The sequence below is a fragment of the Cyanidioschyzon merolae genome, chromosome 16, assembly GCF_000091205.1.
Source record: "Cyanidioschyzon merolae strain 10D DNA, chromosome 16, complete genome".
Classification (NCBI taxonomy): Eukaryota; Rhodophyta; class Bangiophyceae; order Cyanidiales; family Cyanidiaceae; genus Cyanidioschyzon; species Cyanidioschyzon merolae.
Window position 1 is genome coordinate 517,609 of NC_010142.1, and position 26,707 is coordinate 544,315.

At 56.2% G+C, this 26,707-nt stretch overlaps 9 protein-coding genes across 9 annotated transcripts, besides 2 other annotated features; 3 read left to right on the forward strand and 6 right to left on the reverse strand.

Annotated features, from left to right (window-relative positions):
- Window positions 1–260: 260 nt before the first annotated feature.
- CYME_CMP206C (similar to U6 snRNA-associated Sm-like protein LSm7) lies at window positions 261–875 on the reverse strand (the record flags this gene model as incomplete). Its single annotated transcript, XM_005537809.1, has 1 exon — window positions 261–875. One exon carries the CDS (start codon window positions 873–875, stop codon window positions 261–263), a length of 615 nt encoding a protein of 204 aa, XP_005537866.1.
- A 148-nt stretch (window positions 876–1,023) lies between these two features.
- On the forward strand, window positions 1,024–1,350 carry CYME_CMP207C (hypothetical protein; the record flags this gene model as incomplete). Its single annotated transcript, XM_005537810.1, has 1 exon — window positions 1,024–1,350. The coding sequence occupies one exon, from the start codon at window positions 1,024–1,026 to the stop codon at window positions 1,348–1,350; it is 327 nt and encodes a 108-aa protein (XP_005537867.1).
- Window positions 1,351–2,420: 1,070 nt separating this feature from the next.
- CYME_CMP208C (hypothetical protein, conserved) lies at window positions 2,421–4,445 on the reverse strand (the record flags this gene model as incomplete). The annotated part of the gene is made up of 1 exon (XM_005537811.1): window positions 2,421–4,445. The coding sequence occupies one exon, from the start codon at window positions 4,443–4,445 to the stop codon at window positions 2,421–2,423; it is 2,025 nt and encodes a 674-aa protein (XP_005537868.1).
- A 234-nt stretch (window positions 4,446–4,679) lies between these two features.
- On the forward strand, window positions 4,680–5,111 carry CYME_CMP209C (hypothetical protein; the record flags this gene model as incomplete). The annotated part of the gene is made up of 1 exon (XM_005537812.1): window positions 4,680–5,111. One exon carries the CDS (start codon window positions 4,680–4,682, stop codon window positions 5,109–5,111), a length of 432 nt encoding a protein of 143 aa, XP_005537869.1.
- A 2,493-nt stretch (window positions 5,112–7,604) lies between these two features.
- CYME_CMP210C (hypothetical protein, conserved) lies at window positions 7,605–8,573 on the reverse strand (the record flags this gene model as incomplete). Its single annotated transcript, XM_005537813.1, has 1 exon — window positions 7,605–8,573. The coding sequence occupies one exon, from the start codon at window positions 8,571–8,573 to the stop codon at window positions 7,605–7,607; it is 969 nt and encodes a 322-aa protein (XP_005537870.1).
- Window positions 8,574–9,200: 627 nt separating this feature from the next.
- Window positions 9,201–10,492: a sequence feature (possible transcribed region).
- On the reverse strand, window positions 9,668–11,278 carry CYME_CMP212C (hypothetical protein; the record flags this gene model as incomplete). Its single annotated transcript, XM_005537814.1, has 1 exon — window positions 9,668–11,278. One exon carries the CDS (start codon window positions 11,276–11,278, stop codon window positions 9,668–9,670), a length of 1,611 nt encoding a protein of 536 aa, XP_005537871.1.
- A 276-nt stretch (window positions 11,279–11,554) lies between these two features.
- Window positions 11,555–13,898: a sequence feature (possible transcribed region).
- A 1,354-nt stretch (window positions 13,899–15,252) lies between these two features.
- Window positions 15,253–16,179, reverse strand: CYME_CMP214C (thiamine-phosphate pyrophosphorylase; the record flags this gene model as incomplete). The annotated part of the gene is made up of 1 exon (XM_005537815.1): window positions 15,253–16,179. One exon carries the CDS (start codon window positions 16,177–16,179, stop codon window positions 15,253–15,255), a length of 927 nt encoding a protein of 308 aa, XP_005537872.1.
- Window positions 16,180–17,860: 1,681 nt separating this feature from the next.
- CYME_CMP215C (copper-transporting ATPase) lies at window positions 17,861–22,138 on the reverse strand (the record flags this gene model as incomplete). The annotated part of the gene is made up of 1 exon (XM_005537816.1): window positions 17,861–22,138. One exon carries the CDS (start codon window positions 22,136–22,138, stop codon window positions 17,861–17,863), a length of 4,278 nt encoding a protein of 1,425 aa, XP_005537873.1.
- A 1,532-nt stretch (window positions 22,139–23,670) lies between these two features.
- Window positions 23,671–25,551, forward strand: CYME_CMP216C (CTP synthase; the record flags this gene model as incomplete). The annotated part of the gene is made up of 1 exon (XM_005537817.1): window positions 23,671–25,551. One exon carries the CDS (start codon window positions 23,671–23,673, stop codon window positions 25,549–25,551), a length of 1,881 nt encoding a protein of 626 aa, XP_005537874.1.
- Window positions 25,552–26,707: the final 1,156 nt, after the last annotated feature.

Here is a 26,707-nt window from a genome sequence, read left to right on the forward strand (position 1 = left end):
GTTTGCCAGCCGAACAGATGACTCGTGTCGGTGTGCGGCATTAGTCGACGTACTTTTGTCTAGCGGACGCTCGGCTTGGCGCCCGTAACGCATTGTGAGCTTCATCGAAGTGGCGTTTGTGTCAACCGGAGAGCGCCCTATACCTTGCCTGGTGGTGAACGGGATCCTCAAGCACAAACACAGAGCCGCCCAGTAGATAGTGCGCACGAAAGCAAGAATCCATGAACCACCATCCGGTAACGTACCGTATTCCCTGGAGCTTACGCGTCAGCGTCAGGCAGGCCCAGTGTCGCAACCGATGGCCCTCGAAGTACAACTCTGCCGAGTTTTCGCTGCCAGTGCGTACTCATCGGCGACTTGGTCGGCAGTAGTGCACGTACATGCAGCGTCTGCTCCGTACTAGACTTTGATGCCTGCCACGCTTCCGCGGCACACGTGTAGATCGCGGATACCTCTCGAGGCTGAACCCCGATTCCCAGCGCACTACTTGACCCGATTGGCGCGGCGACAAGCTCGGAGGAGGCTTCGCGGGCGTCCTGGAAATACTCGACGGCGTCCTCGAGCACGAGGTTCGCCAGCGTGTCCCACCCTACCAGCTTTCCGATGACGCAACGCCCACCAACGAGCAGCACCTGGACGGTTTGTCCCGACCACGGGCTTACTTCCAGGGCCGAGACCGGTCCAGCAGGCGACGCTCTCACTGGACGCTTTTCGCGAGCTTGAGGCCGGGCTCCGCTTGAGCGTCCGCGTTCAGACTGCCAGCCGCGGTTCCGCGTCCCAGAACCTCCTGTCGCAGGCCTTGCACTGGTAGCTTTGGTCCCTGCTTGACGTCTTCTGTTTTGTCCGGACCGATCTCTGGGATGTTTCGGGTCCATCTATGCCCAAACGTCAAGGTGTGCAAGGAACGGTACACCGCCTCGTGGGCCTACGCGAGCCGCCGATACCGCCCCAAGGGCGTCGTCGTTCTGCATTCCAAAGACCTGCCTGCCTGCAAAGCACTGCGGACGCGTAAGCGACGCCCTCATGAGCACTACCGACTCGTCTGATGAACTGTTTAGGAACGTTCATGAGCAACTAAAAGCCAACGAAACTGCATTGAAGCAGAAGTATGCGCGTTTACGGTCGCAAGTGGAGCAGCAGCGCACTGAGCTAGCGCAGTGGCGCACCCAGTTCGAAGCGGATGTGACGACACTGCTTGAGACTCTTGAACGAGTTGAACGGAACTCCAAGTCACGTCTGGAGCGCTGTCTGCAGGTGATTGAGGAAACCAAGCGAACCGAGAATGAGGGTGGCCAAGATCAGGAAGGAGAGACGCCAGAGGGTCCTGGCGAGGCTCCAGGCTCGTCGTGAGGCCAACGAGTGGCTGCGGTGTCCGCGCCCGTGCGCTGTGCGTACATGGACACGTGGGATGTCGATGGGGATTGATCACGAAAACGCGTGTTTTTAGCGTGTCATGGACGCAGTGGTACGCGTCTAATCGTCTACTGCGTCTGCGGGACAACTTGGTGTCGCGGGGATGAACGCAACAGCGGCTTCCGTAGGCAGCTGCGGCTTTTGCAGCGCTTATTCGTCATAGAATGGACAGCGGGGTCGACTTATGCAGCACGCTAGTGGCAGAGCGGGCGTATACAGAACTTGTGCGTTGCCGATCGCCGTAGTGAACGCGAAGGATTTCCAGCGAGCGTCAGATCCGGAGTCACCCTAGCTGCGAGGAGAACTCCAGAAGCTAGCAAGCAAGCACGGTACTTGTTCCAGGGATCCCGCTTAACAAGTCAGAGCCTGGATCGTTTCAAGTCCTTTGCGAAGCACTATGCTCTTCTACGCGCTACCTGCACGGGGCGATGTCGAGCATCATGCAGGTGCTCAATGTGCTGTCTCCGGTGAACTGTTCGAGCCTTGCTGCTCGATTGTTTTATCTGGAATGGTCACGAGTTCGCACGAGCTGTTCGAGTCGTCTCCGTATCTGATTATTGTTGCTTAGAGACGCAGGAGATCATCACCTGCAGCCGAAGCGGTGCGAGCAACGAGACGAGGCCGAGTTTTTTTCGAGTTGCACGCGGGTCGCGCACTCTTCAGTGTTCTGGAGGCGGTTTTGAGGACGCTCAGTCCGTGCTGGTTGAGCTCCATGAGCGGCAATATTCGGAATGCATCGCTGTTACCAAGAATGCTCCAGCTGCAGCATCGCTCTAGTTCCTGGTGCCCAGCTGCAGCCTAGCAGGCTCTCTGGCATGTTTCAGCAGCGGTGGCTCCGTTCGCAGGCTGGCTCGTCCACCGCAGTGGCGACGCAGACGCCCGCAGCATGAGGCTCCGCTCGGCCCCGACGCCGATCCACGCTTGAAACATACCAATCATGGACGCTGCGGCTGTCGCTTGGTGGACGGCATCGCCTCGAGAGCCATCCGCGCACAGCTATGTACATTCTAGTCGAAATAGTCAGCAAGGTCGAGCGATCCGTCCACCAGCGCCGATCCCAGGAAGCCCACGTCCAGCTGATTCAGTAGCAGATGTTCGTAAACTTCCTCGAGATCCGTCTCACCGAGCAGTACGGCACCCATGAGACGATTCTTGCAGAGTATAACCCGAATGTATTGCAACGAGGTGGGATTTCCATCCTCACCGGGACGCAATGACTCGAGAACCTGCACCTCCGGGTTATTGCTCTGCGCACATTCGAGCCGATACCGACCCATTAAAACCACCTTGATTCCACAGAACTCAGTAACATGGCAGAAGAGTTCCATGTCGAGGGGCTCGGCCGCCTCCATCTGCGCGACCTCATCCCGCGATAGTGATGCTGGTGGTGCAGGTTGTGGCGGTGCGAGGACGGCCGCTTCGGGGTGCCCGGCCTCGCTTGGACCTTGCTCTTTGAGAGCGCGCGCCCAGGTTCGTGGCCGGCTCACCAGTAGGTCACGAACAATGGATCGAGCTGCGCGAGCGCCCATCATCCTCGCTTGGCTCCATAGACGCATTTGGAACCAGAGGCGTGGCGTCTCGTCACCAGCCAACGACGAAGCGCCCTGCACAACACAGCAGTCTCCAGCAGCGAAAATGTACCTGGCATGCGTCCGCAGGTGCTCATCGACAGCGATGCCGGTATCCTCGGCGTCCTCGGTGTCCGCAGCGACGACGGTACCAGAAGCGCCTGGAGATCCACCATGCTCTCCAGGGTCCGATGCGCTGTTGGCGTCGTCGACTCCATCACAACGACGACGACAATGCGTACCAAAAGGCAATGGCGGATCTAGATGCACCCAACGAAGCAGTCTCTGGCCCTCTGCATCAAAATACGAGGGCACCGCTGCTCCACGAACACCAGTGGCGCAAAGCAGAACATCGGTGAAGACAACTCCACCATCCGAGAGCGTGACTCGCAGACAAGCGTCTGTAAGCGACGCTTGACTGCTTGCATCAACGGCGGCGTCATCGCTTGTGGTACTCCCCGGAGCGTCCCACGCAATGGAGGTCACCGTACAACACTGATGCAGGCAGAGTCGCTTTGTGGAACCCTGTTCCGCATCTGAGTTTGTATTCGGCAGGTCAGCGTCAGGTACAGATGAGGTTTGGTCCCAGTGCTGATGCCCGTGTACGACTCGTATCTGCGCAGGCTCCAGCACGGTTTGCTTCTGGTCTCGTCTACCGCCTTGCATCCAGTCGGGACCGAGTCCAGCACCCAAAACGCGGCGCGGTGATGACTCCACTGCTAACGAGCGTGTCGGTGCCAGGAGCCATGCAGTTGCTTGCCTGCGACGCGGACGTCGCGCAGTCGGCAAACTCCACAGCACGTTGGACAGCGCAGCGTCAAAGAATGTATGACCAATGTGCGCGTCTCGAATGACCCAGTCCACGTGTGCGACCTCTGGAAGCACGTAGGCAAGCTCCATGGCGATACCGCCGTTGCCGAGGATCATAACGCGAGGCTCTGAGGGGCGCCCCCGCCGCCGCTGTCGACGCGCTACCAGGTCTTGCAGGAGTTTGCGGAACCGATCGGCAGAGTCGGTGTCGCGGAGCGTAAGGATGCGCTCGTTCAGCACACGAGAGGAAGCACAAGCTTGATGCACGACTTTTGGAATGCGCGGCACTGCGCCCATACAGATACAGAGATAATCAAAGCGCAGCTGGAGAACATCGCCCGCCGAGTGCCTGCCTTGCGGTGCTCCGTCGCCGACCCGCACGTAGACGCAGCGTTCAGCGACTCGAACCTGCTCGACAACACCGATGAGAACGTCTACCCATGGAAGCGCCTCCCAGGGGTCGCTGCAGGTCTCTTCGAGTCTGTAGGCGGCAATGTGTCGACCGCGTTGACCATAGGGCACCGCCCGCCGCAACGCCGACGTCGCGGACACTAGAGTAATGTGTGTATCTGTGGTGAAGTCGTTCGCGTACGCAACCAGCGTCTCAAGACAGGTCACACCAGCAATGCCACCTCCGAGAATGAGTACCTGCATACGCAACAGCGTCGTTGCCGAGGTTTATGTGTTCAGGTGCGTATGCCGCTAGCTTGAGCGCGTCAACCGAATGAGCAGCGGCTCGTGCACGAGTACCGGATCAATGAATGCACCGCTTTCTCGGTGCCTGGGGGCGACGCGAACAACCGCTGCTGCTACCAAGGTATCGTGTTGAGGTGTGTCGCGAGCAATACGAGTCGGTAACAGTGGTATGGAGGTCTCACTGCTTCTGTCATGTGCTTACCAAGATCTACAACGCACGACATTCCGAAGTGGTTGGTGCTTGCTTTAGAGTCGGGCTTGAGGCCTAGCTCGTTTGCAGCGACGGGTGTTCTTGTCGGGGTGCGTTCGTTGCCTTTCCAAGCGTCGACGGTGACAACGTATGCCCAGCACGTACCAGAAGCACGTCGTCGTGTGTGTCTCTCGATGGACCACGACTTTTGGGTTGGCTTGGTGAACGTCCGTCGTTGTCGTTCTCGTTGTCTGCAGCGCAGCGCTCCCTTCGCGTTGACTTTGGCTTCGTGGTGCCTATCCATGGAAGCAGCGGTTCTCCAGAGCTGGTGTGTATGCGGCTTTGGAAGCATATCTCGTTACGCTCAGAGTAGTGAATTCTGGGCTGCATGCACCAGCACGCGCAATTGTTGCTGTCTGCGTTATCGCAGGTAGCCTAGAGAAGGAAAGCATGCTGTCGAGTGGAGAAATGATCACGGAATGACATGATGCTTTCATTGCTAGCCTGAGGAAAACCGCCGCATTTCTCCAAGTCAGTCATGCTGCGGTCAGCGGGCGGATGAGGCGCCCTTCTCCCAGTGCATGTCGTGAACGGTACGCACCCAGAACGGTACTTTTTCGGTTCTAGCTGCACGAAGCGCTCCTCGTCGAGCAACTCCGCTCCGTGTGTTCTCGAAAACATCGTACAAAATGAGCCACAGGATGTGCAGTCTCGGCACCGTCGACACGAACGGTGATGGAGAGACACGGATACTCGAGGCGAAAAACACGCTTCCCTGGGGCAGCATACTGCGTCGAAGGATACACTGTCGATTTCGTACGGAAACGGGAACGCGTATTCCACGAGATATACGGACGATCGTCTCTGTCGATGAGACTTCATTTGGGTGCGCTGCTGCATCTGTACGTATTTGGGCGGAGAGGCGCAAACCGCAGGTCGTCAAAGAGCGACGAGTGAGCAGTCGGATACGTCCAGCCCCAGCGGCGCCTCGAGCCGGTTGTCTACTGCACATCACCGAACGGGCGGGATCGTTCAACACCTCATGCTTCGTCGTCAGACGCTGTGTGGCTTTTTCGTTCCAGATGCATTTGTGCCGCTTTCGGGAATCGCCGCTTTCCATCCCTCAAGGCGGTCATGGGGCACGCGGCTGATTCTGGCGTCGAGCTGCTCTTGGTGCGCGTCTATGCTCCGTAGGTCGGTGGTGTCGAAGGCGTGGGCGTTGCCGGTAGACGCCATCTCTACGCTCATGGATACATAGATGAGTCTTTCGCATCCGGTACACCGAACGATTCGGGATGTCACTCGGAATGCGCCCAGCTGCTTACGCTGGGAAGACTCGCCTAGCTCGCCGCGCCTTGATGCACCTCGCCAAGCAAGTATTCGCAGAACTTTCGGACGCTAGGCTACCAGCTGTCCAGAGACCTCTCGAATTTTTCGATCAAACTTCCCAGCGACAATGCAAGTTATGTTCGGGTGAGAGGCTGCACTGCGAACGCATTTTCTCCCAGGCTCGCTGCAGTCGGGCGTTGGACATGATGGACGGCAGGGGGCATACCGACACACATGGAATGACGGCATCAGGACCTGTTTCAAAGCTCTGAGCATCGTACTGAGCAAACGGGGATGCTTTGAACGCTCTGTATAGTCAGCACATTTGCGTGCAACTGGCACATGCGTACAATCTATGGTAAAAGTATATGAGAAAGCGATCGGATCGCCGATTGTATCAGTTGCATGGACGCAAGAAACATGCATTCACCAACTTGTCCAATGAGTTGGGAAATGAAATGAACAATGATTAGCATCGACCGGTTTTAGTGTATGGAGCTGGACTTGCCGTAGCGCGCAGAGTACGCCCCGCTGGTGCCCCTCCGACAGCCCACATCGAGTACGGGTAGCAATTCTGAACAACTCCCATCGATGCATTCATGACGACAGAAACGCATCTCGAGCAAGATTGCATGAGGAAACAGGTAGAGGATAAGAGCGTGAATAGAGCCGGATGCATGAGATGGTGTACTGCAAGGTGAACGAAAGTCAAATGGCGAGGTAATCGACGGTGAGCGACTTGCTATGTTCTGATTCGTCATGCAACCATGCCCGCAAACACTCTCTGCACTGCTACTTGCATGACGCGATCGATATGCAGCGAAATGTGTTGTGCTTGCCAGGCTTCCGGCAGCTTTGCGTTGAACGAACTTTCTAGGATATCGTTTAGTGCTCAGTATGAGCATAGCGCTGACAAGTCGCAGACTTTCGATGGCAAAAATCAGTGGCACTGCATCGAACGACTGGCTTCTATCCTGGTGCAAGCCAGTTGTGTGGTACGCTTCAGCAGTTCCTCAATGCTACAGCGCCGTGTGTATCCACCGGAAGCAGTTTTCCTGGCCAATTAGAAAGCGATCATAGTGTTCCACGATGCGATACAACTGATTCCATTTCCTCATCGCCAGGTCGCGACAGCTCCCGGCTCCGGCGGCGGCCTCTGTAAACTGCACCGGTCTTGGCCCGACTCGAGCAGTGCAGCGCACTCTGCGGAATATTTTTCATTCGGATGGATTGTACAGCGAACCGTCTCCAACCCGGTAACCCGTGGCCGTCTCGTATCGCAACGGTGATCAAATACGCGAAAACCGCTACCCCGAACAGCGCTGATCGTTCCCGGGGCTCGCGAATATTCGCGTACGCGCTAGAGCTCATCGTCCTATCCTCCATCGCTCTAATCGAGTACAAGATATCAGCTGTGGCGAACGATCCTCGCCAGTCTCGCAAAAAACGCGGAAGCCTCCGCGATCCTCAGCTGCGCATCCGGTGAGGCTGCACCAAACGCCCAAACGCCTCAGCACCGCACTCGAGGCAACCCCAGCTCGATGACGATTAGATCGCATGTGCTCATGACGCATACCGCCGAAGCTGCAAACCAACGATCACTTGTGCTTATCATCGTTCGAGTCAGCGAAGAAAAAGCGCCTCAAGCGCTCCCAGACAGTCCCCGGTTCCTTCTCCGGGGTCGATGTCTTTTGCGGTTGAGGCCGCTCGCCTTGAGCTGCCGTTGTCGGGGTACCCCAAAACTGACGCCCGAACCAGCTATCCCAGCCGCTGTCCGCTCGTCGACTCTGTTCATCGGCACGCTCAGCGGTTCGCCGCTGTGTCGGATCCCGACGACGCTGCAACCACTCCAGAACAGCGTCGAGGCGACTGAGGAGACTACCACCACCGGAGGCAGGACCCTCGGTCGTGCGGCTACCGAGTCCCCAGCGTCGAGCTCTGCGGCGCAACGCCAACTCCTCTCGCAGATGTTCTTCTATGTACACGAAATAGAGATAACCAAAGATCGCTCCGCCCAAATGCGCAGCAAAGTCGATGTAGCCGAAGCGCCCGACGACACCGATGACGTCGAAGAGCACCCACAGCAGACAGGCTTCCTGTGCAGTCATCTTGATGCCCATGACGTAAAGGGATGAACGCGGAAAAAGCATCGCAAACATGACCAAAACCGCCATGACGCTACCGCTCGCACCGATGGAGACCGCACCCGACAACCGCAACCTTTTGTAAAGTAGACTCATCGCCGAGGAGAGAAAGGCACCTCCGGCGTATAAGGTGAGAAAGCGCGATGGACCGAGCACTTTGCACACATCTAGACCGAAATTGGCGAGAAGAAACATGTTCCCCAGAAGATGCAAGAAACCCATATGTGATATGGAGCTGGTGAGGAGCGTGTGCGTCCGCCCTGCGTAGAGCGACTCGAGCGAGCAGGCAAAATGACGCCACATGAACGGCGGTCCGCCTGGTCTGCTCTTCCATGCCAAGTACACCAAACCATTCAGCAAAATCAGGGAAAGAATCGTACGACCTTCTCGTGACGCCCATGAGCGTCGGACCCGGTCGCCCATGCTGCGTACCCAGTCCAATAGTGCGTCTAGGTTTTGCTCAAGGTCACCTGGACGAAAGCAGAGCGCTTGCGGACCTCCGTGTTGTTCCTTGCTACCCGACGGGAGCTTGTCTCTCGTTTGCGAAACACCGGACAAGTTGAAAGTGTCTGATTCGTTGTGCGAGACGCAGTGCCCCAGCACCGCAAGTCCGCCGAGACCGCTCCAGACTGCTGGGGCAGCGCTAGCACGGGCACCGCTCCAGCGGTAAAAGCGCGCCATTCGCCACACTGGGGTCTGGAGTTGCACGCGCAGCTTCTCTGCAAGAAGCGAGCTGCTCATTAGAGACATTCCAGCCTCGTGGCAGGTGCTTCGTTGCTCGACGAAGCCCGGACGGCATCCGGGGCTGTCGACCTGCAGCGGCCGAGCGACATACCGTAACCAGCGTCGACCAACAGAGCCAAGGCCCTGTCGAATCGGTCCAAGCATAGTCCCTGGTAACCGAAAGATGGTCACGTTTGATCAGGACTGCGCTCGTCAGCGGTTGCGTCTGCAGCAGGTGTTCCCGTTCGAACGAACGAGCGAGCCCAGAAACCGCCACGTCACTGGACAGCGGCGAGGAGAAAGCAGGTGCCGCTGCTGCTGCAGAGCATTGTCGCGGATGCTGGTGCCGCGTTGTGCCGGGGGCGTTTCTGGGAGACCTCATCCATGGTCCTATCGTGACGACATGGCACTCTGGCGTCAAGTTGTGCAGGTATGTAAAGAGTCACGGGGTTTTGGCGAACAGTGTCGAGTCCGCGCTTCAAGCTCTGTGGAAAGGGCGCGTGTTTAGCAAGCGCTCTGGGGCACTGCGGACATCGAGAGAAACGCGCTGCTAGCGCATAGGAACAGGCTCGATTCCCCCAGTATCGATGATTATTAGCTTGAGCACTGATGAAGACTGCAGAGCGGCAGCAGAGCTTGCTGATTGCTGGGCGACAAGCACGAGACGCGAAGGCCACAGAGGAAACGCGGAGCTCCCCAAGGGACGACGCTCGCGCAGGTCGTCGAGCTTCAACGTGCCTGGACACCAGCTCGGAGGCCGTGTTGTCGACCGTTTGGATATCGTAGACAAAAGTCTACAGACCACTTGGGAAATGCGTTTGCCGCTCGAGGTTTTGAGCTGCTGTGGACTCACCAGCCCGCAGCATTCTTCGCATCCGCTTCGACGGCATTTCGGACGCTTGCGACGGCTCCAGGAGTGCCTGGCAATCCGAGTTCGCTTCGGAGCGTGCCGCCTCTTCGTTTTCAGGGACCTGGGGCTCTGTGTCACATGTTAAAGATTTGCCAGAGTGAATCGTTTCGGGTGCGACGCCATGCGTATTTTCCTTGTCTGCATCCGTCACGTTTTCGTTCAGTGCCGACGAATTCGACTCCGCGTTCATTGGCATAGCTCGCTGCGGATGATCGACGGCCAGTTCATGATTGGAGCGTTGTCCATACAGGTTAAACTCGGCTTCTTGGTCTAAATTGCGAGCCGAGAGCGCTATTCGCCGAAGATGCTGCGCGTGGTCGCTCACGAGCCTATTTGCTTGCTGCGGTGCTGCATGAGAAGGATGCACTTGGAGCCGTGCGTCGCGACGCGGGCAATACGGCACGAGTGGCTTGCTTGGACGCAAACGTCGAAGCTCACCTCTTTTCCACCGCATGTACTGTTGAGCAGCGCCTTGTACTGCGAAAAACATCGCCCGCTCGGATGACTCAAAGCGGTGAAGCTGCTCGAGCGGGTCGCCGTCAAACGGGCTCTGGGCGCGATCAGCGATTTCAAGGCAGCGGGCCTGGTGAGCATCCAGCAGTACTGACCCGAGCTCCGCAAGCACTGCGTTACCGCCGCGCAAGCCATTCCTACTAGCAACGTTCCGAATGCGAAAATACTGCCGAAATCGTTGCACAACTGCATAAAAATATGGGCATTTTTCGTTCAAGTTTGCGATACACGGGTCAGCGCGCAGTTCTCGAAGTGTTCTGGATCTCAGACTCGGCGGCAATTCGATGCGCACGAACATTCGTGCAGCCAACATTTCCGCCAACCAGAGTGGAAGATCACACGCCATATCGGGGAGCATGTCAAGTCCACCCGCGACCTCCTGCCGTTGCAAAAGTTGCTCCGATGAAGGGTTCGCCCCCGATGCCGACGCCCTCGTGACACCATATCCACTTGCTTGGAGCGCTGCCTGATGGGTCAAGGCAGCAGCAGCTGCTGCTGCTGCGGTCATGATGTCAGATCGATCTTTCGATAGTGCGTCGCGCGATAAGCGTCTCTCGAAATCCTGGACAGGTTCAGCTCTGTCTGATACACTGCTGCGCTCATTCTCCTGGGAGATGCCCTCTCCTGATGTCTCGGTGTGCGCGTGTACGAGGCTCGCAGCATTGACTTCGGCTTGCGCTGCGAATGATGCACCGCCGCTGGTGTCCAAACAGGCCATGCCTCGAACTCGTTCGAGGAAAACGCAGCGGAAACGGGTCTCCGCTGCGAGAATTTCATCTAGTGAATAGTAGTCTCTATCGAGAAGCACGGGACCTGCATACGAGTTTGATCTTCGCTGGTGTTGACCGAAAGACGCTGTGCTGTGCGCGTGGCTCCAGGATTGCAGAGCGGGGTTCGTCCCCCGCTGGTTCATGGAAAGCGACACTGGGAGAGTCTCCGAATTATACCTGCCGACGAGCGTCTCTGCGCCGCGGGAGCCCATGCTTCCTTCTTTTCCGGACACAGGGAAGCGGTGATAGTGCCGCTGATTAAGCCGGCTTGGCGTAAACGACACCAGAGACGTTACTAGAGCGTGCTCGTGGCCTTGCCGATCCACAAGCACCCAAGAAGCAACCACTCGTCTCTCTTGAGTAGGGAGCGCTGCCCCAGCGGATCTGGCGGTTTGAATTGAGGAGCGCGGGGTACGGGCGCGCCTCCTGCGCTGCGCTGCTGCGCGCCTTCCGATTGATGGGGTAGCAGATCAAAGGCTGATTGATGAATGCATGGTGGAGCACTTTGTATTTGAACGGGTCGTAGATGAATGAATGAATGGTTTTTTGCAGAGCACTCTGTACTTCTTTCAGTAATAGGTAATTCGTTGATTTATCTGTAGAGATCTTTTTAGATGGAACGTCCTACGATCCGGACACGTGCGCTAGCTACGTGCGCCTTGCACCCCTGCAGTGACGTGTACCGAGCTGACGTCTGCACAGCTCGAGGGCAATGCATGCTCCACGTGACTTCAAAGATAGGGGTCTATACCCAGGCCTCGATCTGGTCGCCGCACTCCTCGAATGTATCGGTCCGCGTTGGCAGTCTCGCGTGCGCAGAATTCCAGCGCGAAGCCTGACGACGAGTTCCGGCCTCACGCCGGGCGAACGGTGCCTCGCACCGACGTCCGCAGGTATACACTGTAAGGCTGTTCCGTCTCTAGATGGCGACCGCAGCAGCGCTTCCCCGCTGTAGCAAGCGTGCCGAATGCGCTTGGCACCAGGACGATCGCTCGATTGAACTGGCTTAGATTCTTCGGAGAAATCCTGCGTTGGAGATTATGGTGCATAGAGGCGGATGCGGAAGGACAGAGACTCTTTTGTTGCTCTCCGGTAGCGTTTGCGTATCTGGAGAAATCGCGGGTAGACTCATTGATCTTGTACGGTGAAGAATTGTGCAATACCCGGTGGGATTCAGCTTTAGGATAATGCACCGTGACGGGTGCCCGGTGCAACGCCATGCATATCGGTCCCATGCGCGATGATGCTTTTGGATGACTACGAGTCGCCGCTGCCGTCATTTTTGACCGAGTCGAGGTTGCGCAAGGATCAGCAGTTCGCCGTTTGGAATAGAGCGCTCCATGAATACAATCCGATGGATGCGATATCGACAGAAACACTCTATCAAGTATAACCGTTGTCATTACATTTGCTTCATTCGCGGAACCTATTGAAATAGACTTGCAATCGGTTGTGGCGCATCACTGCCGTGAATGGCAACAAAAAAAGCAGCCGGCTCGGTTACAGCCGAGCGGCTGTGTTGCATGGTGTAATCAGCACACCGGGGCGTTACGCTCAGAGTAGTGAATTCTGGGATGCATGCACCAGCACGCGCAATTGTTGCTGTCTGCGTTATCGCAGGTATCCTAGAGAAGGAAAGCATGCTGTCGAGTGGAGAAATGATCGCGGAATGACATGATGCTTTCATTGCTAGCCTGAGGAAAACCGCCGCATTTCTCCAAGTCAGTCATGCTGCGGTCAGCGGGCGGATGAGGCGCCCTTCTCCCAGTGCATGTCGTGAACGGTACGCACCCAGAACGGTACTTTTTCGGTTCTAGCTGCACGAAGCGCTCCTCGTCGAGCAACTCCGCTCCGTGTGTTCTCGAAAACATCGTACAAAACGAGCCACAGGATGTGCAGTCTCGGCACCGTCGACACGAACGGTGATGGAGAGACACGGATACTCGAGGCGAAAAACACGCTTCCCTGGGGCAGCATACAGCGTCGAAGGATACACTGTCGATTTCGTACGGAAACGGGAACGCGTATTCCACGAGATATATGGACGATCGTCTCTGTCGATGAGACTTCGTTTGGGTGCGCTGCTGCATCTGTACGTATTTGGGCGGAGAGGCGCAAACCGCAGGTCGTCAAAGAGCGACGAGTGAGCAGTCGGATACGTCCAGCCCCGGCGGCGCCTCGAGCCGGTTGTCTACTGCACATCACCGAACGGGCGGGATCGTTCAACACCTCATGCTTCGTCGTCAGACGCTGTGTGGCTTTTTCGTTCCAGATGCATTTGTGCCGCTTTCGGGAATCGCCGCTTTCCATCCCTCAAGGCGGTCAAGGGGCACGCGGCTGATTCTGGCGTCGAGCTGCTCTAGGTGCGCGTCTATGCTCCGTAGGTCGGTGGTGTCGAAGGCGTGGGCGTTGCCGGTAGACGCCATCTCTACGCTCATGGATACATTGATGAGTCTTTCGCATCCGGTGCACCGCTTTTCGACAAGTCGCCCTCAGTATTCACCAGCCATGAACTGCTCTGTTGCGGCTCTGCTCAATCGAGGTAGGGAGCGGAAAGGTGCGCCTTTATCAGTAAGCATGCTCGCGACGGAGAAGGTGACGAAAACGTACTTGAGGAATATTCCATAGATGTATGCAAAAGGCGAGTTTCCCACACATCGTCGACCTAGTGAGTCTCATTCTCCAGGTAAAGCGGATTCGTCATACATCGCCCACATGTATGTTATGCCGCATGTTCAACAGAAGAAAATGAAGAAACCACCGGGCAGAGAGCAGAAGGAACAGAAAGCAGGAACAGTCACAGTAGAAAAATTGGTCCTAAACTATTACCGAGCCCTGTCATCCCGGACACACCAACAGGGAGAATCTATCAAAAAGCGAGATGCAGGGCGTCATGGAGGATCGCGTAGCTTCCTACTCGAGGGGGGCTCTTCCGGCTTCTCCCGCCTTGACGAACCTCGCAAATCGACTGTTTGTGAGCATCCGGGATGCAGGGCTGCCAGCTTCCCGAATTTCTCTGAAATTTTTCGATCAAACCTTCTTGCGAAAGCACAACGAATGCCCGGGACGGAAGATGCAAGACGACCTGGCTATGGGGTCAGAGCATTGTGCACACGCTTCCCAGAATACATGGAGACGTCGCAGCGCAACGCTCGAGATCGAAATGAACCAAAGCCCAGGTGCCAAAAAGGCATCAAGACTATCTCAAAACCCTAAACGATACACGGGTCAATGTGGAGCGCCGCAGGAACGGCACCCTGTGAGCGCGGTTCCCGCGTCTCACTGACCGCGGAATGTACGGACTGATAGAAAGGATTCTATACTTCAGAGATTAGATGAGCATCCAGAATGACTCATGCCAGCGCCCTTCGGACGGAGTGCATAAAACCGTGCTGGGGTCGCCACTGGATTCAATGGCACGGAGGCAGGAAGCGCATGTTCGCCAGCTTGTTCAACGAACTGGAAAAGGGACTAACGGGTACGCCGCGTCGTTTCATTACAGACTCTGGCGCTGGACGTACCGTAGCGCACGCGGACGCTGCACGCATCGACCTTCGACGAAAGCGTACACAGCGCGAGAATCGATTCTGTACGATTCCCATCGATGTGTTCAGGACGACGTGCACATAGCATGAGCACGACTGCACGCCAAGTCAAGTATAAAGGAATGGAACATGGAGCCCGATGCACGACATGGGGTATAGAGAGATGCCCGAACGCCAGATGGCGCTGCAATCGAAAGGCGAGAAGCTTGCTATGGTAGGATGGCACCAGCACGAATGCCTGCATGCACCCTCTGCACCGAGACTTGAACGCCGTGATCACCATCAGGAAATGCGTTGTGCTTCCGGCGCGTCCAGTGTGTTCGTGTGAAGCGAATTCCAAAGGAAATCGTTTATAACTCACTTTGGGCACTGAGGTCCAACGCTGCAGACTTGCCATCAAAATAGCACTCAGTGGCTACCAGAGAGAGGGAGAGAGAGAGAGAGCTTCGGATTCCCACCGCCTGAAGCACGACACTGGCATGGAGCAATCAGCAATCCATGTAGGCTGCAGCGCCATATCCATAGATCGGACACGTTTTTCCTGGGCATTTCGTCGACGATAATGGTGTCCTATTATTCAGTATAACTGGGCATACCAGAGGAATCCGCAAAATCGAATCTTCCTCATTCGCTTCGCTCCTTTAAAACCCGGGATGCACTCGCAAGTCACGTCCGCGGCGTATTTCAGCATCGAGGTCCTCGGCCGCACGTCGCGGATCTTCAGCACCCAGGATAGCTGATATGCACGCTATACCTGCGGCCTTACCCTGGGAAATACATTGTCTAGCGTTAGAGATTCCAATACCTCCGACAGCAAGCACCGGGAGTGGTGCAACCGCTTCCACGATGTGTGCCAGTCCACGGATACCAATCGGTGCACCCGCATCGAGTTTTGTCTGTGTGCCAAATACCGGGCCACAGCCGATATAGTCCAACCGTATGGGGCGTTCCGCGGTACTCGCTTGTTTCAAAGCTGTGACTTCAGACAACGAGCCAGCAGATGCGCCTATGATCCAGTCAGCAGGCACGAGCTTCTGTACATATTCCAAGGGCATATCTTCTTGGCCAACGTGCAAGCCATCCGCGTCCACCGCAAGCGCCAGGTCTAGCCGATCGTTCATGAGAAAAGGAACACCCGCTGCAGCACAAACCGCACGCAGTCGTTTGGCGAGTTCCAGCGTCTTGCGCAGTGAGCTCCTCTTATCTCGCAGCTGGACCGCTCGCACGCACCCAGAGGCCAACGCACGCTCCGTAAGCTCTTCTAGTGACTGCCTCGACCCTAGTTGTGAAACATAGGCTACGTCTGCAATGAGATACAAAGAGAGATCGGTGCGCGTGCTTCTGAACGGTGTCAGGCGGTCACCTGCTGCATGAAGTGGTACAGCGTAACGTTCCCCGCGTCTTCGACATCGCCGCTGTTCACCGTGCAGGTCGAGCGAAGCAGCTCGGTGCCTTGCGAACCAGCTGCCGCTGCCTACTGCTCTTCGTTGGATGAAACTTAAACCTGTTGCCGTGAACGCAGGCGTGGTGCCGCAGCAGTGCCCCAGCAGGCACGACTGCGTTCCCATGGAAACGGGCGAGCGCTTACCGCGAGGTCGTTCCGAACGTGTTGCCAGATTACAATGGAACACTGAACTGGACAGGTTGTACCTGCTGTGCGATTCTTTTCGGAACTAATTTTTTTCGCTGTACTTCCTTGACATTGGAGGTGCAGCGACAAGGGCTTGCGAATTCATGTGTATTTTGCGGATTCACGGTCGTGTATTCGGAGAGGCTCCTTCGAGACGCGGCTGTTGAAATCGGGTCCGTCATCGGAATCGAGATGATTTGCGACGCACTCGAACGATGCCTCGTAAAGTGACGGACATCATGATTCAATGCATGTGTAGCATTCGCCGTGCTTCACATATGCCAGCGTGTAGCATGCTCGCATCATGCACGCTTCAAGCTTTCGATTTTTTCATTTGAAGGCAACTGGTTCGCGGAGCAATCTGTGGCGCCCGATTCACGACTAATCAGATAGAACCTTGTCCGTCGACGATTTGTTCGCAAGTTCATGCAGAGATTTCCTGAAACTCCTCATGCCAAATCGTCGATTCGCCTCGAAATACAAATCCTCTCCTGTTTGTTGACATCCGCGAATCGCGATTCGACGGCAGCGGAATCATTCACGTACGGGAACAGCTCCATGAGACTTCCGTCCCTCTTCTTCCCATGGAATCGAGTCTCGGTCTCGGACTTGCATTATCAAATGGATCGCATGTACTGAAGCCTGCGTCATCGCTGTGTACGAAGCGGTCGTCGACGGATCGAGATTTCTCGACTTGGTCTCCAGCCTAGATTGTCCCACCGGTACATGTTTCATCATACACAGCATCGCGTTCCACCCATGCATTCTATCGAGTGGAACAGCGTAAGCTTGCACGCACAGCGGACACAGTACGCGCCCAGTGTATCACCCAGAAGCAGCCTGTGATCGTCGTCCACGACAACAGGCGCGGAAACAAATGAGAATAGCTGGGAGAGCCCACTGTACCCGTCATGCGCATGCAGCAAACGGCGAGGCAAGCGCTCACGCGGCACAGGGCTACTCTCGAAGGAGCCGATGTGCTGGACACAGACGGGAACCCAGCGCAGTGTCCCCGCTGGGAAGCGCACCCCGAGACTCGATGCAAAACGACACGAGTATGGCACGCCAAGCATTGACAGCAACTGCTGCTTCTGCATGGAAAGCGCTGACAACACCTGGACTCGTCGATATCGGGACGTTACAACTGCTGTCAACATCCTTCAACTGCTGACAGCGAAGGTTTAGATATAGGACAAACCTGCATCTTCCAAGCTGGATCAGAGGGAGTGAGCAGCAGGAAGAAGAAGCAGTCACAGAAAAAGCGCGCAAACGCTGGTGCGAATGACAGCGGTTACTAGCCCAAGTTTCTTTGCACATATACCAACGTTTTCTGATATGGACTTTATAAGAGTGATGAGCCCGCTCTGGACTGCCGCATGACAAGCGCCTGGGAACGTTTGAAATCGTATCCGCCGTTGAAGCATACAACGCATAGGCAGTGCTGCTACCGAGACCGGCAGCTGCGGCGATACGACCTGGAGACAGATACACCCCAGCGTTTACACTGTCCATTAAATCCATTTATGATCCATTTCATCCAACAAAATCGCACCCGCATGCACGACCAGTAGACGCGCGTGCGCGTTCCGTACTCGCGATCTCCGCCAGCCTGAGGATTCTCATGTTCTTTCGTGTTTCGAACTGCGCAACGCTGGGCTGTGGACCGTCGAAGACAACCTGCACCACCGAGCCGGGCGATAGAGTTCCAGAAGAATACTCGATACGGTCACACAGACTGAACTCGCTGCCATGGCGATCGCAGCAATATATGGTGGAACCTGTTGCTGCCATGCCGGGTAGAATAGCCCCGCAGCAAGTGGCAACGCTGCAAGGTTATAGCCAAGTGCCCAGACATAGTTCAGCGAGATGCGGCGGAATGCAGCACGAGAGAGGTCGATTGCGACCAATAGATCATACAACTGGTCCCGCATCAAGACAACTTGTCCGGCTTCGGCTGCAACCTGGGTCCCAGCGGCCATCGCGACGCCAACGTCTGCCGTTGCAAGTGCAGGCGCATCATTGAGACCGTCTCCGACGAAAGCCACGCGATACCGATGACGCCATGCTTTCTTCTTCGATGAATTATCCTGCGTTGGCGACTCCGCCTGGAGCGCCTCGATCATCCATGGCACGGGCGGTGCTGGCTCCGATCCCACAGCCGCTTTCGGCAACTTTCCGCGCTCGGCTGCTTCCACACATGCGCGAACCGCCTGCGCTTTTTGCCATGGTAAGGCCCCAGCAATCACGCGTGTCGTAGGGATACCGACTCGTTCCGCTACACGCTGAGCAGCGGCTGCCTGATCCCCAGTTACCATCCAGCACGATATGTGCAGGCGTTTGCTCAGAGTCGTTATCACTGCAGCCGATTCTGGTCGGATGGGGTCCTCAATGGCGAAGGCAACCTGCGGCACCCAGTTCCGTGCCGCAACCACCACCGTTGCTCCACCAGCTTCGATTGCACGGAGTTTCTGCTCGATATGTTCCAGGGGTACCGCCTGCGTATCCGCGAAATCCGTGGGTGTCTCTCGACAAACTTGCAAGATCCACGTCGGAGAGCCAATATGAACCGTGTGATCTGCGACGATGCCCTGAATGCCGAGGCCCGGTTCCACATGCAGCGCGCGAGCAAGCGGCAGTACCGCATCTGGAATCCGTTGGCGAATATAGTCGAGCAATGTGCGAGCAAGCAGATGTTCGGAGTGCTCCTCAATTGCTGCGATACTCAGAAGCAATGCCTCCTCCCGCTCACTCGAAGACGGGCCATGCTCGATGGACGGCTCCAGCTCTTGCAGAAGAAGATGCCGTGTCACAGCAGGTCTGCCCATGGTTAGCGTCCCCGTCTTGTCGAACAGAATGCAGCGGACACTGCGCAGCGCCTCCAACGCGATGCCGCTCTTGAAAAGGACTCCCAAATGTGCTCCCAGCGACGTCGCCACCATAATGACGGTGGGCGTGGCGAGTCCCAGCGCACAGGGACAGGCAATGATCAGGGTGGATATCGCGAACAGAAGCGCAAATGGCACTGGTCCGCCCTTGCCGCTGTACCAACTCGATGGAATCACCCTACTTTGGGCGAGCGCCATCCACACCAAAAAGTCGACCAGGGCGATCACGAGAACCCCAGGAACAAAAACAGCGGCGATGCCGTCTGCAATGGCCTCTACGGGTGCTCGCTGGGCCTGTGCCTCCTCAACCAGACGAATGATCTGCGAAAGCGTCGCGTCAGCGCCCACGGCTGTCGCCTGCACAATGAGCGGATGGCTCCCGTTGACGGTGCCGCTGTAGACGATAGCCCCGGGGCCTTTGGGGACGCGCATCGACTCGCCAGTCAACATGGACTCGTCGGCGGTGCTGCTTCCTTCGAGTACAATCGCGTCTGCGGGAAATCGTTCACCAGGTTTGATTCCGATAATATCGCCAACGTCGAGCAGTTTTGCGTCGATATCTCCGATGCCGCGATACTGCTCATCGCTGGCAACCGGGAGGCTACCACTTTTCCCAGTTGATACAGGCAAAGCATCCGAGGTTCGCACGGCAGGCTCGCTGGTGCTCTCCATTGCTTGGGCAGTATGTATGCCGGCAGTAAGCGGCTCGGGCGGATGTCCAGGAATGGTGTCGCGCTCCGCCGCGGGCTTCCGCTCGCAAGGTTCCTGGGGTACCTCATTCAAACCCTCGTTGGTGCAGGAAGCATCATCTGACCGTTGTGTTATACGGGCCATTAAAAAGGCTCGCTGCGGCTGCAACGCGTACAAGGACTCAATACCCGATGCGGCACGGCGTTTTGCCACAGTCTCCATCCACTTACCAAGAATGATAATGGTAATGAGGAGGGCACTCGTGTCAAATGCGGGACCGCTTCCAAACCGCACATTGGCGCCATTCAGAATCACGAGAATCAGCGAGTAGAAATAGGCAATGGATGTGCTTAACGCAACGAGCACGTCCATGTTCGCTCGACGCCTCTTCAACAGCGCGTAGTAGCTGCCCCTGTAGAAAGGATAGCCCGCAATGAACTGAACAGGAGTTGTGAGCACCAGGGCAACCAAATTGCCGACCTGGAGCGCAGAGCCGCCAACCTGAGCCCTCAAGGAAGGCGGTGGCATTGGTAAATTCATTAGAACAGTACTGATAACCAGTACAGGAATCGTAAACACCAGCGCGAAGGCAAAACGTCCCAACCATTCCAACGCCTCTCGGTGTAGACGCGCTGCCAATGTCTCAGCGGGGTCCTGCGACTTAGCGGCATTGGGTGCATCTTTGATGTCGAAGCTGCCACCGAGGCCAGCACTCTGCAAAACAGCGACGATTCTAGCGTATGGATTCAGTTGAGATGCCTCTGGCGAAACCTCCATGTTTTTGCTGATATTCGTGATAGATTGCTCATCTCTCGGCCATATATGGAGCGCGTAGCGCGGTGCAGGCCGCTTGCGCATGCACAGCCACTGACGATAAAGCGCTTGCCACCAAGGAAGCGCCGCGTTAGCGTCCATTTCTCCTGTGGATTTTTGCTCGACTAGGTTGAATGTCTTCGCCACAGCAGTCCTTTGGAGCGCAGCTACTGCCTCGTCCGCTTTGAGTCGGTCTGTAAAACATAGCACTAATGGCATTCGGTCGGAGCCCGCCACGGTACCGCTTCGATTCGGATGCGATGCCGACCCATCCGTGAGTGTCTCATTGGATTGCAGTTCGGCGCCGTAGCCGATGGACGCAATATATGCCTGGATCCGGCCGGCGTCTACGATATTGCCATCATACGTTACTGTTGCCTTCTGACTGAGCAACGTCACAGAAGCGCTCTGGACACCAGCTAGACGACGAAGTGCGGTCTCTATGGCACCAACGCAGGTAGCGCACGACATACCACGAACACTGAAAGTTGTACGGACAAGATTTGTTTTGTCTTGGAGCGCTTCCTTTTTCAAGGTCTTCTCAGTCGTAGCGCTCTCGTCTACGGCCATTGTTTTCAGAGATTTCGATGAGCAACACGCACGAGTCGAGGCTCGCTTTCCACAACCGCAAGCAGCTTGCGAAAGATCCAGGATGCCCACTGGATTCACCAGGCATCCCATGGTGTCCAGCTCTTCGCGGTTCACGCGAACGCCCGCATCACCTCGAAGCCGCGGCTCGAGTGCGCCGACGCAGCTCGGTTCTCCGCAACCACAGTTATAACGGAGCGCTTCGGAGGTATCATCCGCGTCACTGATACAACTCATTTCCACGTCTTTTGATATGAGTGTGACCTGCTTACCAACGGCGTTCGTCGCCTGGATCAGCGCCGACACAGGCACCTGGCGATCCAAAGCAACGCGTGCCCGCTTGAGACCCAACAGGACATGTGCCCGAACAACTCCCGGCACGTTTTCCAACGCTGCAGTGACCTTGCGAGCACATCCATCGCAACGAAGGCCTTCGACTTGAAGGTGCACTATCTGGAAGATGCGCGTGCGCAGCGTCATCTGTACCGCGGGCAGCTCTCCCTGTAAAAACTCTATAATTTTGGAGTACAGCGCTGTTGGCGACGTACGCACGCGCAACTTTACCTCTGCTCCAGTGCACTCCGGAAAGACAGCTTCAACTTCGGGAAGACTTTTCAACCGCTCCACAACTGCTGCAACATCCTTCGAACCCGGCCACTTGGCCACAACGACCTCAAACATCACACAATCCTTCCCGTCTGCTTGTTCTTTATCGTTCATATGCCACGTGTACAAACGTAGTCGCGAGGTAACGACACCAGGGCCATGCAAACTGCCGCTTCGACAACGTCCGTACAAGCTGGACCTCCGGTGCCTATGGCGTATCGTGTGACACGAGTGTGACGCGCAGGCAGTCGCGATCGATCGCGCGATGCGCGCCCTCGGGTATGCAGCAGGGGAGGCCAGACGCGCGCCGCCCATCGCCGCCTGCCCAAAAAAGTAAGAAAAGAAAAATGCGCATAATCGGAGAACGCTGGCCTAAGCAAACGTTTTGTACATGAAAAAAATCGCCGCCTGCCGCTTCCGTTCCGCGACGGCGTTGAGGCGCGCTCCAGACACGTGTCTTCGGATGCCGCTGAGGCGCGCGCGATCCACGTGCGTGTCCACAGAAGGGAGCCTCATCCGCGCATCCGGGCAGACGTGTCTCTCTCTTTCCCTCTGTGTGTGTGTGTGTGTGCGCGCGCATGACTCGCTGGGCGCCCCTAACGCCAGTCATCCAGACAAAGTGTCGATATCGTAAGCATCTAGATGCTTGCGCGAACGGATTTTGCGGCGAGTGATCGCAAGCGTTCTCGCGTTGCATTCGCTGGCGAGGCGTCGAGAAAGGAGGCGCATTTGGATGCCTGTCCTGTCCGTGTCCGAATGGTATCTTTCATGGCATTCCAAAGGGGCAATCCGTGGGCGGATGTGTAGGAACGCTTTTCGCGGTGCTCTGTGTTGCCGCACCGGTACCCGCGCTCTCGGCGAGGACAGCGCAGCGCTGCAAGCGCTCAGCAATCCACGCCGTTTTCGATTCGCCGGCGAGGGTGCTTTGCCAGTGTGGACGGTCTCTTTCGATATCGTTGAGAGAAGGCTGCTGTGACGCCTGCATTCAGCTGGATTTATTCGTAACTGGGCGAGGTCGTCGACGCACCGACTCGCGAAATGCTAACACGCTCAGCAGAACGCCGCTGCCTACGCATGTGATCGCTTCCTCTTAGACAGAGCGGGACTGTTTGATGAATGCGTGGTCGTACGCTTCTGAAACACGCTCTTTCGTGGAACATACACGATCGACATATAGATTGTGCATCCACTCGATCAGCGCAGATGCGATTATGGCAAGTAGTTCGTGATCATGTTCGCGAAATGCCCCGGGTATTCTTGCAATCTTACTCATTGCCGCTCAAGATACATGGTATGGAATGCGTGAATCGCTTATAGAGCAAGTTTGTGGAAGCGATTCCCGCGTAGATGATCCGCAGGGAAGTAGCACAAACGACCCCTTCCCGCCAAGTCTCAATGACGTTGGTGTGCGTGCATGCGTGCATGCGTGCACGCGGGAAACGCCGTCGACGGAGCGCCCGCGGGTGTTGCCACCGCGAATGCGTCGCGCGCTCCAGGTTCACTGCTTCGCCTCAAGTGCGTGCAGCGAATCAGGTTGAGAAGCGTGGGGCCGGGGGCTTGCAAACCTCAACATCCAGCGCATATTGCTGCTGAAACTCGGGGTTGGCGGGCTTTGGCTTCTGATTGCGCCTTAGACTGTATTCTTGGGCACCTTGGTGACCGCTGCGTGACGAGGACACTGCAGTGCTGCGGCTGCAGGTGCGTGCACTGCCAGCGGAGTCAGCAGGCCACGCTGCAACTCTCTGGAGCGTGGTTTGCGCTCTTCATCTTTGCAGGGTTTGTGTGCACGGATCTGATATAGCTTTACGCAGTTTGTGGTTAGTAACGTGATTGCTTGTGACACGAGGATGAGTGGCGGCGGTTGCTCAAGTTGCAGCTGCAACGGAACCGAGCGCTATGGTTCCATCGACCCGAAACTCAAGTTTGTCATTGTTGCCGGCGGGGTAATCAGCGGCATCGGAAAAGGGCTCACCTCGTCTTCGATAGGTGTCCTGCTGAAAGCGTGCGGTTGGCGTGTATCTGCGATCAAAATCGATCCGTATATTAACGTGGACGCGGGCACCATGTCGCCGTTCGAACACGGAGAGACCTTTGTGCTTGATGACGGCAGTGAGACTGACTTGGATCTTGGAAACTACGAGCGTTTCTTGTCTGTGAACCTCACTCGGCGGCATAACATTACCACAGGAAAAGTGTACTCCGAAGTTATTCAGCGCGAACGACGAGGCGATTACCTCGGACGCACTGTTCAAGTGGTTCCCCATTTAACAGACTTGATACAGGATCAGATAATGGCGGCAGCGATGGAGAGAGTTGACGATTCGGGGCTTCCACCCGAAGTCGTGATTATTGAACTCGGGGGAACAGTCGGCGATATCGAAAGCGCCCCCTTCGTGGAAGCGTTGCGACAGCTTCGCTATAGACACGGCCAAGAGAATGTATGTATTGCTTTTGTCTCACTAGTGCCGTGTCTTGGCGTTGTTGGCGAGCAAAAGACGAAACCCACGCAGGCAGGGTGCTCGACGATTGCGTCCCTGGGGTTACCTCCGCAGCTCATCTTTTGTCGCAGCGATCGACCATTGCTCCCGGAGACGCGTGCGAAGATTGCACTTTTTGCACAGGTTCCTGTAGAAGCCGTTGTCTCCCTGCATGACGTTAGCAATACCTTTCGAATACCGCTGATGATGCAGGAGCAGGGTGTCACGAATGCGCTGATCTCGGCGCTGCGTCTCAGCTGGCGGCTGCCGGTCCTCTTAGAGCGCTGGGGACGTATGGCGGCTGCTTTCGATAGCTATCAGGGCGAGTGCAGGATCGCCATTGTGGGCAAATACACGGGTCTCGCGGACACTTATCTGAGCGTTATCAAAGCGCTTGAACATGCAGGCATGGCTCTCCATCGCAAGGTTCACATTCACTGGATCGCAGCTGAGAGCCTGGAGAACTTTGTGGATGCATCGGGTGATTCGAGACTGCTGCCAAACGGCTCGCCGACGCAGCGCCATATGGCGTATCAGAATGCATGGCGCGAACTGAGCGCCGCTGATGGAATCTTGGTTCCGGGCGGTTTCGGTTGTCGTGGCATTGAAGGCATGCTGGCAGCGATTCGGTATGCGCGGGAGCATCGAGTCCCGTACCTTGGCATTTGCCTTGGCATGCAGCTGGCTGCGGTGGAGTTGGCGCGATCGCGCCTCGCTGATGGCGCGAAGGCTAACAGCACCGAATTTGATGAGCATGCCGATCCTGCCATCGTCGTATTCATGCCCGAAGTAGACAAGACTAGAATGGGCGGTACAATGCGACTCGGTGCCCGTAAGACAATCTTTCAACCCGATGGAACCAACTCCATTGCATCGTTACTCTACGGCCGAAAACCGTTCATCATGGAACGGCACCGCCATCGATACGAGGTGAACCCCAAATACGTGGATCGCCTGGAGAAAGAATGTGGACTTCGATTCGTTGCTCGCGATGAAACAGGACAGCGAATGGAGATCGCAGAGCTGAATCGCGCGGAGCATCCCTTCTTTTTGGGATCGCAGTTCCATCCGGAGCTTAAATCCCGACCGGGAGCACCATCACCGCCGTTTGTGGGATTTGTTGCGGCTGCTGCGGGTCTTCCGCTTGACGAACTCGCGATCGAGGAGATGATGCTACGTGTACAGAGTCAGGATCCCTGGCAGCCGCATTCCGAGGAGTCTCGTGGTTTGGACTCTAGTTTCTGTCTTTGATTGGCATCCAAAGAGCTAGCAGTCCTGCTGTACCTGGGTTGTCGCGGATGCGCAGGGCCCCAGATCATCATGACGCTCTCTGGTCGGACGAAGGGCACGCTAGTGCACGGGACGCTGGAGAGGACCACGCTTGCTAACTCTGTAAGATAATCACAACTGGTGCAGCGCAAGTCCCATGGGATGATGTGGAGCTCACGGCGTTCTTTTCGGTGATGATCGCTAGTTTGCCTCAGGTGAATCAAGGATTTTATATGAGCAACAAGCTAGCCAAAGATATTCGCATGAAAAATGGTGCATCTGTGGGGCCCGGCTCTTGTCTGCGCCTTTCGAACTATGGAACGGTGCTCGTCGCCAATGCGCTTGTCATCACACTGCAGAATCATGAAAAGCCGCTTCTCGCAAGTAGCGAGCGATGGATGACGCTACACGCACCCGACCTCCGGAGACGGCATGCGCATTGCACGACTGACGTTTCGTAACGCTGCCACAAGAGCTAAAGCGGCTACACAACGATACGGGAATCCTTGCGTCTTTTTTTGGTGTGCTTGAAGGCTGTTTACTGTTACCAGCGGATCTCCGATTGCACGATGGGTCTCGGTCTCCGGCGAAAAGCATCCGCGATTCCACAGCATGCCCTCAAGTTCTGCGAGCCAGCACCTCACAGACTTTTCCCTGGGGACATTAGCCAGTACGTATGATCCGCTGGATGCCGTACCGACCGAACGTGCCGAGAATATTGGCTACTGCGCTGCTGGGTACACCTCGCAGAGACAGAACGACATTGTCGTTCACTGTTGCATGCTCGCTTGAGACGTCCATATTCCAGCACGGGGTCAGGTATCCGGGTAGCAGGGTATTCGGGTGCAGCATGCCGGCACGATCGCCTGCCGCAGGACTCTGCTGCAACATACCTCCTGGGCGGCATGCATGCATGCAATGACGATTCCTGTACTCGTGCCGCATTCAAACGGAACACTGAACAGCCCGCTCTGTTCCTGACTTTTGCTTTGTCTTGAAATGTATTTGAGATGGACAGCTTGGACATTTGAATTGCAGCAATATGGCTCTACGGATTCCTGCGTGATTTTTGAATAGTTGGTTGTTTTTTCGAAGTGGTTCTTTCTCGACGCTTTGCCGCCAGAATTCGTTATGTCAC